Source organism: Mustela nivalis (assembly GCF_964662115.1).
Source record: "Mustela nivalis genome assembly, chromosome: 9".
Classification (NCBI taxonomy): domain Eukaryota; kingdom Metazoa; phylum Chordata; class Mammalia; order Carnivora; family Mustelidae; genus Mustela; species Mustela nivalis.
Window position 1 is genome coordinate 106,808,402 of NC_139028.1, and position 13,552 is coordinate 106,821,953.

The 13,552-nt window shown below is 37.5% G+C and overlaps 1 protein-coding gene across 1 annotated transcript; it reads left to right on the forward strand.

The window, feature by feature from the left end:
- Nucleotides 1-239: 239 nt before the first annotated feature.
- On the forward strand, nt 240-9,691 carry LOC309872970 (olfactory receptor 9G1-like; the record flags this gene model as incomplete). Its single annotated transcript, XM_082747936.1, has 2 exons — nt 240-303; nt 8,767-9,691. The coding sequence occupies exon 2, from the start codon at nt 8,774-8,776 to the stop codon at nt 9,689-9,691; it is 918 nt and encodes a 305-aa protein (XP_082604062.1). The 5' UTR covers nt 240-303; nt 8,767-8,773.
- Nucleotides 9,692-13,552: the final 3,861 nt, after the last annotated feature.

A 13,552-nucleotide genomic window follows, 5' to 3' on the forward strand; every position in this document is an offset into this window, starting at 1 on the left:
GAGGGTTGCTGGGGGGAGGGGGTTTGGGAGAAGGGGGTGGGATTATGGACATTGGGGAGGGTATGTGCTTTGGTGAGTGCTGTGAAGTGTGTAAACCTGGTGATTCACAGACCTGTACCCCTGGGGATAAAAATATATGTTTATAAAAAATAAAAAATTAAAAAAAATAAATTAATTAAAAAAAAATAAACTAAAAAAAAAAAAAACTTAAAACTAGCTGACAGGATCTACTATTATAGAAGATTCTGGAACTAGCTGACTTGAATATCAGAATGTTGGAATGTGGTCTTGCCATAAATATTGGTAGGTTGTGGGGTCTGGGTGTTACCAGTGGCATAGAAATTTTGTTTTATCCCAGGAAAACTCAATAGCCTTCTACATTCTGTTATGCAGCAGGAGGCCCAAAGCCTCATTTTCAGGTCCTACCCATATCTTATAGCAGTTTCTGAGACAGCTGGGAGGAAAAAAAAAAAAAAAAAAAAACACTACGTAGCTTTTTCTCCTATTAGTGGTAAGGGCAATTTGCAGTGAGGGAAGGAACAGAAAATAAAACTATAAAACTGACACACACAAAAATAAGTCTTTGTGATGACCTCAAGAGCTCTGAGGCAGACTTTGAAAGCTCTCTAGACTCAGGTTCAAATTAAATCATGAGAAGTGTAATTTCTTTTAAATGTATGTTTGTCCCAGGAGTTGGGAAGACAGAAGACACATTTATTTTTTTGTCTTTATTAAGAAGCTTCATTTTGTTATTCAAATTCAATGAAATAACTTATAGTGTATTCTAGTTTCAGAGGTAAAGTTCCGTGATTCCTCTGTTGCATTTACTACCCAGGGCTCATTACATCACTTGCCTTCCTTAACACCCATCACCGAGTTACCCCATCTACCTACCCACCTCCCCTCCAGCTACCCTCAATTTTTTTCTGATGATAAAGAGTCTCTTATGGTCTGTCTCAGAAGACACATTTAAAAAGAATGTTAAGACAACAGCCTATTATCACTGGCAGGTTGCCATAGGCTCTGGATAACATTGGTTAGCAGAGAATTCCTTTCTTAAAATAACCCTTGAACCTATGACCTATCGTCCATGTTTCAGTCTGCAAGGAAACACAATGGAAATATGTGCACTATTTTGTTGTGCATGTTTGTTGTAGATTTGAGTATTTTCAAGATCCGCAGAGCTCAGGTTCTCAAAGACACCAATGACCCAAAAGCATCCATATGTATTCTTAAAGAATACATCCATGTGTATTCTTAAAGCGCATGATAACACACATGAGGAAATTGATTCTTAGAAAGAGTAACCAAATGATTAAACATGACCAGTTTATAAAGAGTGTGTGTATGTGAGTGTGCAGAGTTCATGAGGAGAAATGTAGCCAAAAGGTCCCCTGCAGGACCTTCATCTCAGGTCCGTCTGACCCCATATCTCATGCTAGAGAGTCCATATTGCTTCTCAAAATATACTCTCCTGCAAAATACCTGTATGTAAATGTACACTAGTCATTTAATCTCCACACCACCATAAAGTAAAACTGCTGTCATTCTAAAAACAGTCCTAATAAGTTGTGATACTGGCATTCTAACAAGGGTTCCTTCCAACTGACTTCCTAAATTTGAATCTCCAAGGGACAAGACACAAAAAGCTACAGCCTAAGTTCTCTGGCAGGGGAAATTTGTGTTCTCTGAATTAGAGAGCCACTGATGTCAGGACCATCTGTCATGTGTCCAGTCCCCAATACTAGTTTAAAAATATAATATTCTCCAATCTTTTTTTTAATATATCCTTCAATCTTTACAACAGCCCTATCTAATAGTTTCAATTATTATTCTTGTTTTACAAGGTTTAACATATTCAGTAAGTTGTGTACGGTTTTCCAACAGCTGTATGCACTGAGGTCAAACTTGAATCTTTGTCCTCAGTGTGAAGGCCCAGTGCTGTCTATGCTTGGACTACCCTCCAATCCTGGCCACTTGCCAGTTCAAAGATGGATCCTCATGGCTCTTCAACATGAAAGAATTTACTGTTCAAATGGAAACAATTCACAAATATACTCTATTTTGAAATCCAATTAGTGCGTGTATTTCAGTGGTCAGACCGTATTCTTTGACAATTTGTCTTTAGATTTTCTTGTGCATGCCTGTGACTAGCACAGTGGAGATAAAAGAATATTCTAAGCAGAATGAATAGCAAGGCTTAATACCTCACAACTGAACACTCTATGGGCTATAAATGAAGTGAGTGTATGTATGTGAGTGTGCAGAGTTCATGAGGATAAATGTAGCCAAAAGGTCCCCTGCAGGAAAAATATCCCACTGGACTGTGAAGCTCTACCCTTTTTACCTATGATGCCTCTGCTTGGGTACCAACCATCTTTATGGGTGGACTAGGTATGATAGGGAACGAGGTTCAGGAAGTCAAGAGTCTTTTGCCCCTTCCTTTTAAGATATGACTAACAGCAAAAATGCTTAAAAGGTTGGAGGAATTTTGTCACAGAGGGAGAATGATTAGAAGAAACTTGACGTGGTAGAAAGAACACAGAACATAGAGTCAAAGCCACTGAGTTTAAACTTAACCATGCCCACTGTTTGTTTTTTAATCCTCATTCATGACTTCCATCTGCCCTCTCATTTTTCTGAGCTTTAATTATGAGTGGAGTGTCTATGTATTCATCATTTAGACATGGGGCACATACTAATTTAGGCAGTGTTAATCATCTCCCTAACACCACCAGAATTTTTGCCATAATCCCTGACATTTCAACCATTTTCTTAAATTATTTATTTATTTTAGAAAGAAACACACACACACACACACACACACACACACACACACATACACACACACGAGAGTAGTGGGAGGGGCAAAGGGAGAGAGAATCTAAGCAGACTCCACAGGGAGCACAGAGCTGACTTTAGCCTCAATCTCGTTACCTTGAGATAATGACTAAGCTGAAACCAAGAGTCAGGCACTTAACCAACTATGCCACCCAGGCACCCTTCCAGCACTTTAATATTGGTCTAGGTTAAGCCATTAACTTTGAAAAGATTCCAACTCTGGCTTCAAATGTCCTGCATGATCTCATGTACCATCATTCCAATGAAGACACACTATATTCCACACAGATCTGACAGACTTCAGATGGATTTTCCCCCAACCATTCCTTGTCTTGACTCTATGCATTGTTGGTTATATTTATTGTTGTTGTTGTTGTTGTTGTATTTCTCTTTACCAGAAATTACTTCCTCACATGTGGTAACTCTCTGTGCCTCTTCATGCAGGATATCTATTTCTCCCTTCTGTGTAAAACCTCCCATAACACACACAACCCTTCCCTCATTGCCCCTAGCAAGCTCTCCACTCACCTTTCCCCCACCATTAGGGATGGCAGATAATTCTTTTACAACCTGTGGTACTTATTTGTTTATAAATATTTGGTTTCTCCCAATAAACTATACCTTTTTTGGATTCAGGTCCCATGCCTTAGTTCTCTCTCTTGTCCATAGTGCCTGGAAGAGCCTTAAGGACATAGTAAATGCTAGGAGATATGTAGGTGTGGGGACAGATGATACACAATGGTTTTGAATCCTGGCTCTATAAACCTCAAATTCAGTGACCTTTCACAATTTACAAATGTACAGTTATTTCTTTATCTCAAATTGCTCATCTGTAAAATGAGAGTAATAATCACTTTTACTTTACAAGATTGTCTAGAAGGCTAAAATGAAATGATTCTTTGAAAGCACTCAGCATTGGGACACCTGGGTTGCTCAGTTGGTTAAGCGACTGCCTTCGGCTCAGGTCATGATCCCAGCATCCTGGGATCAAGTCCCACATTGGGCTCCTTGCTTCGCAGGGAACCTGCTTCTCCCTCTGCCTCTGCCTGCCACTCTGTCTGCCTGTGCTCGCTCTCGCTTCTCTCTCTATGACAAACAAATAAATAAAATAAAATCTTCTTAAAAAAATAAAAAAAAAATAAAGCACTCAGCAGATTGCTTGGGAAATATTCAGTATAAGTATTCATTATTCAGTATATATTATTGAGATAATAATGGAGAAACTATGCAGGTCACTCTTTAAAAAATTTTTTTAATCATGTTCAGTTAGCCAACATCATTATTTTTTGATGTAATGTTCAATGACTCATTAGCTGCTTATAACCCTCTTTGGTCAACTAATCTTTGACAAATCAGGAAAAAATATCCAGCGGAAAAAAGACAGTCTCTTCAAAAAATGGTGCTGGTAAAATTGGACAGGCACATGCAGAAGAATGAAACTGGACCAGCTTCTACGACATACACAAGGATAAACTCAAAATAGATGAAATACCTCCATGTGAGACAGGAATTCATCAAAATCCTAGAGGAGAACATAAGCAGTAACCTATTCAACATCAGCTTAAGTAATTCTTTCAAAACAGGTCTGCACAGTCAAGGGAAACAAAAGCAAAAATGAACTTTTGGAACTTCATCAAGGTAAAAACTTTCTATACATTAAAGGAAACACTCTACAAAACAAAAAGGCAACTCACAGAATGGGAAAAGATATTTGCAAATGACACTACAGATAAAGGGCTGGTGTCCAAGATCTATAAAGAACTTGTCAAACTCAACACCCAAAAAAACAAACAATCCAGTTACAAAAATGGGTAGAAGACATGAACAGACACTTCTTCAAAGAAGACACAAAATGGCTAACAGACACTTGAAAAAATGTTCAACATCACTAGCTATCAGGAAAATACGAATCAAAACTATGATGAAATACCACAGTATGCCAGTTAGAATGGCAAAAATTAACAAGGCAGGTAACAAGAAATGTTGGTGAGAATGAGGAGGAGGGCGAAACCTCTTACACTGTTGGTAGACAGGTCACTTTTAGAGACAGTAGCCAAGATGACACCTTTCTTGTCATTTAAAAATTGGGTGATAACTCAGAATCAGGGAAATACAAATCAAAACCACAATGAGATATCACCTCACACCAGTCAGAATGGCTAAAATTAACAAGTCAGGAAATCACAGATGCTGGTGAGGATGCAGAGAAAGGGGAACCCTCCTACACTGTTGGTGGGAATGCAAGCTGGTGCAACCACTCTGGAAAGCAACATAGAGGTTCCTCAAAATGTTGAAAATAGAACTGCCCTATGACCCAGCAATTGCACTACTGGGTATTTACCCTAAAGATACAAACATAGTGATCCGAAAGGGCACGTGCACTCGAATGTTTATAGCAGCAATGTCCACAATAGCCAAACTATGGAAAGAACCTAGATGTCCATCAACAGATGAATGGATCAAGAAGATGTGGTATATATACACAATGGAATACTATGCAGCTATCAAAAGAAATGAAATCTTGCCATTTGCGATGACATGGATGGAACTAGAGCGTATCATGCTTAGCAAAATAAGTCAAGTGGAGAAAGACAACTATCATATGATCTCCCTGATATGAGGAAGTGGTGATGCAACATGGAGGCATAAGGGGGTAGGAAAAGAATAGATGAAGCAATATGGGATTGGGAGGGAGACAAACCATAAGTGACTCTTGATCTCGCAAAACAAACTGAGGGTTGCTGGGGGGAGGGGTGTTGGGGGTATAGGGTTGTGGACATTGGGGAGGGTATGTGCTTTGATGAATGCTGTGAAGTGTGTAAACCTGGCGATTCACAGACCTGTACCCCTGGGGATAAAAATACATTATATGTTTATAAAAAATTAAAAATTAAAAATTAAAAAAAAGAGAGAGAGAGAAAAGATTCTCTCTCTCCCTCTCCCTCGCCCACCCGTGGTTCATGCATATGTGAGCTCGTTCTCTCTCTCTCCCTAAATAAAAATAATAATAATAAAAATAAAAATAAATTGGGTGATAAGATGATGAAATAGGAGACAAAATAAATTTGTTGCAAAATCTACTGTATTGACACTCAGGAGCAGGAAGTCCTCTTCTAAAAATTTATGGTCACAGCTGAATAGATACTCAAAGATTATGTTTCTCTGACGTATGCATGGTATAGGGGAAAGACTGAATTTTATAATCTGACGTATGCATGGTATAGGGGAAAGACTGCCTTCAGTTTAAATCCTGACTGCATTTACTTCTGAGTTTGCCTTGGGAAGGAAAGTTAATTAAATGCTTTGGATCTGTTTTCTCGTCTGTGATTGAAATTAAAATACCTACTCCATAGAGTACTTTTACAATCAAATACAGTTTCCAGGAAGCTGTTTTGCAAAGAGTAGTTTCTCAAAATATCACAATAATTATGAGTACTTTAAAAATCATCATCATCTTCTTCTTCTTCTTCTTTTTTTCCATTTAACCAGTAGAACCTTCTAAATAAAGTTAATACGCTTTTTAGTTAATTGCTGTTCAGACACTTGCAAAACTATGAACCTCTGGGGTGCTTAAGGAATCAAATACATTGGGGATCCTGAGCAAGTATAAGATATTTGGATTTTCAGTGTGGTCTTTGTTGGCTGAGTCTGTGAGTTTCAGGCACGTGTCTCAGTCCTGGGAGAGGTGAGTAGACAGTTCCTGTCCTCATAATTGGGGTTGGCTATCCTGAGAGACACAGGACCCTGCCAGATGATTTGGGTATTACTCAGAAGCATTTATCTGACTCCACATGTACAAGGTCCTTACCTGTGACAGCGTCTTAGTCTGTCTGTATTATCTTACTGGTTTTGAGTTAAGGTGTTAGAACCAAAAAGGGAAACATTCATGTATGGAGCCTATAAGCAACTGTTAAGCCAGGATTGAAAGTGAAAGGACAGGACTTAGTCATTAAAACCCAGGCCTCTGGAGTTAGACAACACCACATACTAACTGTATACTTAAACTACTTATTAACACTGAATTTGGTCATCTGTAAAGTTATTGCTATTAATCTTCCAACATACCTATGATGGATATTGTGACAAAGAATAAAATAATGCATGTGCAACACTAACAGCAATGTTTAACTCAGAGGAAAGTATTCAAAATTGTTCACTACTATTTTTATAAATAATCAAATTCTGGGATAATTATGACAATCGGAGAATAATGAAGTTAGAAGATACTAAATTGAAGGTTGAGTCCAGGAGTTTTCTGTGTTTCCTATATGAAAGCACTCATAGTTCTCAGGATCATGTTTTCAAAGATTTCACCTAGTTGCACAGTTCTTGTTACTTTGTAGTAACTGACTCCGTTAAAACAAATAGCCCACAAAATTTCATAATAAACTACAATTAAGATAAAATAGACATTGAACTGGTCTATGTTTTCCATCAAAAGCGGAAGGGAAAACGGACAGTGTTGAGAAACAAAATTTAATATACTAAAGTTCAAGACCTAATTGGCTTTTTCAGGTGATTCATGAATCAAGAAGCAGAAGGATTGGTAGCTCTATGGAATGGACATATGTGTAAGGAGAGTTGAGCAAGGAAATTAGCAGCAGAAAAAAACAATCCTTTACATCTTGTTGGGGAAAACTGAGTTTTTATCATGCAGAGGACCTCATTCCTGTTGATCAGGACATTTCATGCTGACTATTAAAAGGTCACATTCCTGGGTTAGGTTGAGACTATAAATCTTTGTTTTCCCAGAGATCAAAGGACTCTTGGAGACATGTTGTTTATTTTCTTTTCTTTTTTTATAAGCACATTTAGTGAAAAGAAAAGAAAATATGTTAAACTAATAGGATATATATAATATTAGATAATGAGCACTGCTAAGGAGAATGATAAAGCAGAAAAGGGATATAAGAAATGCCAGGGAAGCAGTTTTCAATATTGTGATCAGGAACACCTGAAAAGGCAATTGAGACTTGAAAATATAAGAGAGTTTGCTATAAAGATACTCAAGGAAGAGCATCCTGGCCTTAGAGAGAAGCAACTCCAAAGGCACAAAGCATCCCCTACTATTCTAAGAATTGAAAGGAGGGTTGCATGGCTGGAATGGATAGTAGGAATCAGAAACAGAGAGGCAATAAGCTTGTCCATCTTTGTAACAACTTTGGTTTTACTCTGAATAAGTTGAGAAGTCACTGGAGAGTTTGAAGCAAAAGAATAACATGATCTAACTGGTCTTTTAGCAGGATCACTCTGCCCAACTTGTTCAGAGACCCAACTGGGCTTGGGATATGAGGGAGGAAGCTGGGAGACCCTTAGAAACTCTGTGATAGCACCCATGGGATATCACAGCAGTTTTAGTCTAGGGCAGAACCACTGGAGTTGGGAAACACTGGTCAGGTTCTGGATATATTGTGAAGGTATAATCAAGATGTTGTTGATTAGTCAGTTACAGTGTCAAAGTCAGAGAGGAGTCAAGAAGAGTCAGCAATTTCCCCTAAACTGGAAAATTCCATTTACTGCAGTGAAGAAGCCTGAGGGAAAAGCAGGCTGAGGAAGAATGGTTGGAACTCAGTTTTTCTTGAAATGCCCAGTAGATCTCCTGTAAGAGATGTTAAGTAGGGATTTGAACTTGTCAGTCAGGAATCCAGGGAAGAAAAATTATCAGAGTTAACAAATAAAAAATGATGGGTTTATGGACATTGGGAAGGGTATGTGCTATGGTGAGTGCTATGAAATGTGTAAACCTGACGATTCACAGACCTGTAACCCTGGGGATAAAAATACATTATTTGTTTATAAAAATTTTTAAAAATTAATAAAAAATGAAAAATAAAATTGAAATTCATATAATTGTTTTTATTTAGCATATTTTCTGTTTATTCAGCAAAATGATACAAGCGGAAATCTCACTGTTTCTCCTCTTAGGTGAGCTATGGAGAGAAGCAACCATACGGTGACTGAGTTCATCCTGGTGGGCTTCACAACAGACCCGGTGATGCAGCTGGTCCTGTTCGTGGTATTCCTTAGCGTGTACTTTTTGACCCTGGTAGCAAATGCCACCCTCATGGTGTTGATCTGTAATGACTCCCGGCTGCACACACCCATGTATTTCTTCATTGGGAATCTGTCCTTTCTGGATCTCTGGTATTCCTCTGTCTACACCCCAAAGATTCTGGTGACCTGTATCTCTGAAGACAAAAGCATCTCCTTTGCTGGCTGTGTATGTCAGTTCTTCTTCTCTGCTGGGTTGGGATATAGTGAGTGTTACCTGTTGGCCGCCATGGCTTATGACCGCTATATGGCCATCTCAAAACCACTGCTTTATTCTCAGGCTATGTCTTTGAAGCTATGTGCATTTTTGGTAGCATCCTCATACCTTGGTGGCTTTATTAACTCTTCCATCATCACCAAAAGAACTTTTGCCTTGAACTTCTGTAGTGGCAATGTCATTGATGACTTTTTCTGTGATTTGCTTCCCCTGGTGAAGTTGGCTTGTGGCAGGAAAGATGGCTATCAGACTATACTATACTTCCTCCTGGCTTCCAATGTCATCACCCCAACAGTGCTCATCCTCTCTTCCTACCTGTTCATCATTGCCACCATCATGAAAATCCGCTCCACCCAAGGCCGTCTCAAGGCCTTCTCCACATGTTCCTCCCACCTGGTCTCTGTCACCTTGTACTATGGCTCCATTCTCTACATCTACTCTCGTCCCAGATCTAGCTATTCTTTGGACAGGGACAAAATAGTTTCTACATTTTACACTGTGGTGTTCCCTATGTTGAATCCCATGATCTATAGTCTGAGGAATAAGGATGTGAAAGAGGCCCTGAATAAACTCATTAAATAAATCAAGATTCTCTCCTTCTAATCAAATGCAATGACAATTTTTGGTCAGGTTATTCTGTTTCAAAAAGAGCTGCCATTGTGTCCCATCATGATTAACAATTCTTTCAATGTCAGTTAAGGAAAATGCACTCTTGATACATGACAATTTAAGAGACCTAAGAAAGATTAGAGCAATTGAGGAGATAGAATTTAAATATAAAATTTAAGAATTTGTATTGAATTTCATGTTACTCTAGATTAAAAACAAATAAAAAGCCTAAAACCAAAAACTCTCCTCTACCTTCATAATGTGACAGATCAGTCCACTCCTCTAGCATGAGAATATTTATGGCTGATTGATATATACAGATAGTATCTATATGGTTATTTCCTAAAAACTAGGAACAAGTAGGCTGAATAAAGTTTTGATATTTTCTTATGAAAAATAATTGGTTGAAATGACTTCTATTCTCTTAAAATGATTTCTTAAGCATTTGTATATGCAGTTTGCCCCCGGAAGCATTAGCATGAAGACCCAGCAGCACCCATAAAATAACTTGATACAACTTGGATCAGCAAGCATGATCTCTCTAGTGGATTTTTGTAGCATATCTCCTTCAATTAAGGAAAAATCAGTCAAGTTTACATAGATGTGATTTTTATACATCTCTGTGTAACTACAAGAGTTCAAATTTTATTTTATAAGGGCGAAGTTGCAGGGTCTTCTACAACCAAATTGGACAATCTGAGCATTAAAACATGAATATTATGGTAATGAATAATAAACAAAATGAAATGAAACAATTTGAGAAAAAAACTCTATGATTAACTACCCATTACTCAAAAGAAAATAATTTATAGAGGTGATACAACACACAGGTGGTGAAAAAACAAAAGAATAAATATGATGAGTTGCATTTAATTTTGATTTTTAAAAGTGAGGCAATATAAATATAATCTATATCAATAAAACATAAATATGTTTTACTGATAAAAGCAATAGTAAACAAACAAGAAAGTGAAATTTAAGCAAGTAGTCCTCCAAAATATAGGAACTCCCTGCAGACCAGGAAAGACCCATCAGCACCAGCAAAAACATGATTAAATAAATCCAAGATAAAATAAATCCATAATAAAACAAATCCAAGATATAAAATCAGTACTCGCTGTAATACATAGTACACCAATAGAAACAGTGCACAACAGTGTATTCCAAAATGTTTTATTTAGACAGTGTTCTAAAACGGTTCTATTTATGCCAACTCTGACTCTCATTTTCTAAAAGCTCTCTATTTCCCACTAATAATAGTAAAATTCCTATAAAATATATTCTTCATAAGTAGTGTGAACAGATCTAATTGGTGTACCATAGCAGCAGAAAATCAGGTGTTTAATATTGCTTAAGAGAAACTAGAAAATACATTATTCCAGAGGGACACATCAGTTACAAAAAGTAGAACTGATGTAATAACCCTTCTTGAAACATCCTAATGTCATAGAATCTGATTTTTACTCTAATAAAGATGTTCAAGCTTCTTATTGAGAACTTCTATTTTAATGCATTTAGAAGAAACAATCAAGTCCTGTTTTCCAAATAAGTATTAACATCTACCAGAGACTGTAACTTTCACTGGACAAAGTGGAGAGGCATACTATTTTAGGTATGGAAACGTGATCTCAACTTTAGAATCAAGTCGAAATAACTTACCAAGACCCTAGTGAGAAGATAAAGTACAGCTAAGAATAATTTTAGAAGATGTAACATAACACAAATTTAATTAAATTTGTGGCACTGATGTTTTAGAAAATGTTTTAGCATATGTTTAAGTGTAAGCTTGGCAGTAAGTTTTTAAATTACAGTTGGTAATACTTCACCTGCAGCTGATGGTTGTGAAGCATGCAAAAGAATCTCCCATATTAACTTATAATTAATTACATTATAAATTTATAAAGGAATTTACTCAAATCCCAAAAGAAGTTTGAAGTTTGAAAGTTTTTTCTAAATTGTACTGTTTTGATGTACAAGTTTTACTAAATTAAACATTTATTAAATGTCCCTGTCTACCTTCCGCTTGTATTACTCCAGTTTATTGACTCTCAACACCTCAGATCAGAATTACCTGGAAAAATGTCCATATTTCCTTATTATTGGGTGTGAGTCTTAGATCATCATGTTTTATTTGGTTGCAATACTTTTTAAACAGAAAGCCAAGGAGATACTATGAAATACAGTGTTCAATCCCCTGGGTTCAAAACATAATTCTTGATATCATTTTGTAGCACTTAGTAATTCCTTGCTGGTGATTGAGGTCAATCACTCTGCCCACTGGAGTGACCACTGTCAATTCATGATCAATTCATGAGAAGCCCAACATGGCCAATGTAGAGTCTCAGATTCCAATTAATCAGAGCATTGAGGGCATTTACTTGGGGAATTCCACCTTTGGGCACATAGATTCTAAATAAACGGAGTATAAGGTTATGGGTAAGGAAATTAAATTCCTATGGGCTATTTGATGTAATAGAACACTCTAAGGTAGAATTAAAAGTTCAAGAATTTTATTAGGGGAAACTATTGTGTCTGTATAAGATAAAGTGGAGAGGGAAACAGAAGAAGCAAAAAGTGGCACTCAATCATGAGGAAAGTCTGAGCACGAGTGAAGGGGAGAGGGAAGGAAGGATGAGCAAAAGCATCCTAGGCCATTGTTCAGTTCATGGTAAGTTCAGCAAAGGTAAGTACTTGAGCCAAAATTAGCCATCAATCCAGTGCCTAAGAAGGATAGTCCTGCCTTGGTATCCCTGTTGTTCTCAGTAATTAGCTGGGAGCAGTCTGTGGGAAGCATGACCTTGATACAAATGGGGAAATGTATTTCAGAGATCAGCAGTTAGGACCTTTGCACAATTACATTCCCTGTTCTTGGGTCTTTGAAAGGCTCATTTTCCTGGCCACCACAGGGGCCCTGGAAACTCACCCCTTGGTTCATAGACATGTATATTCTTGATAAAGCAAGATGGAACCATATATTGGCTGCTGTTTTAAAGCATGCAGCAGACTCAGAGGACACCTCAACAACCATGAATGAGTTTTCATATAGCTCTTTCACGATTTGATCAGGCCAATCACACTTGAAATGTGTGTACAGACAACTACTATAGAATCACTTTAGAATGATAGAGCAAAAAGTAAAACAAATTATTTCTGAATTGGAGAAGAAAGTTACTATTCCCTTGCCATCTAATATATTTCTTCTTAGAAGTGATGCATGGTGAGATACCATGTTCATGAAGAAGGCATTAGGTAAGCCTACATCTGCAAGAGCTGGCAAGATAAACTGGTATGAAAATGGGCATGTAAACGAAACAAATCTCCCAAAATGTGATTATTCCTGAAAAGAAAGTCATTAGTTCTGTAAATTTAGATTAGGAAGAAGTAGTAAATTCTGGGTGTCTGAGTGGCTCGGTGAAGAAGTAGTGTAATCTAATCACCCTGCTATCCTACTGGTTCACCAATCTTCCCAGAAAATGATGGTATAGCAGAGGCACAGCTGTGATCATTGTTGTTGGCATTTGAGATACCTAACAGTGGAAGTAGTGAAATTAGTCTTGGTGAAGAAAATCATGTTGTCAGGCCCATTCCAGTTACTCTAGCCATTTGTACAAGGGCCCGTTGAGCATGAACAAAAGAGGAGAAAGAGACTGTGTGTATACAGAGAAAGAGGCTGACTGACATTCACAGAGCATGTCCATCTATAAAAATGTGTTCTTTCATGATTTCCACCTTGTAGATCCTCAATCCCTTTCCCTCCAAAGAAATGAGTTAAATGATATGAATTGGGATTCCCACTCTTGTATCTTCAAGTCTTTGTTGGAAATACTAATCTCT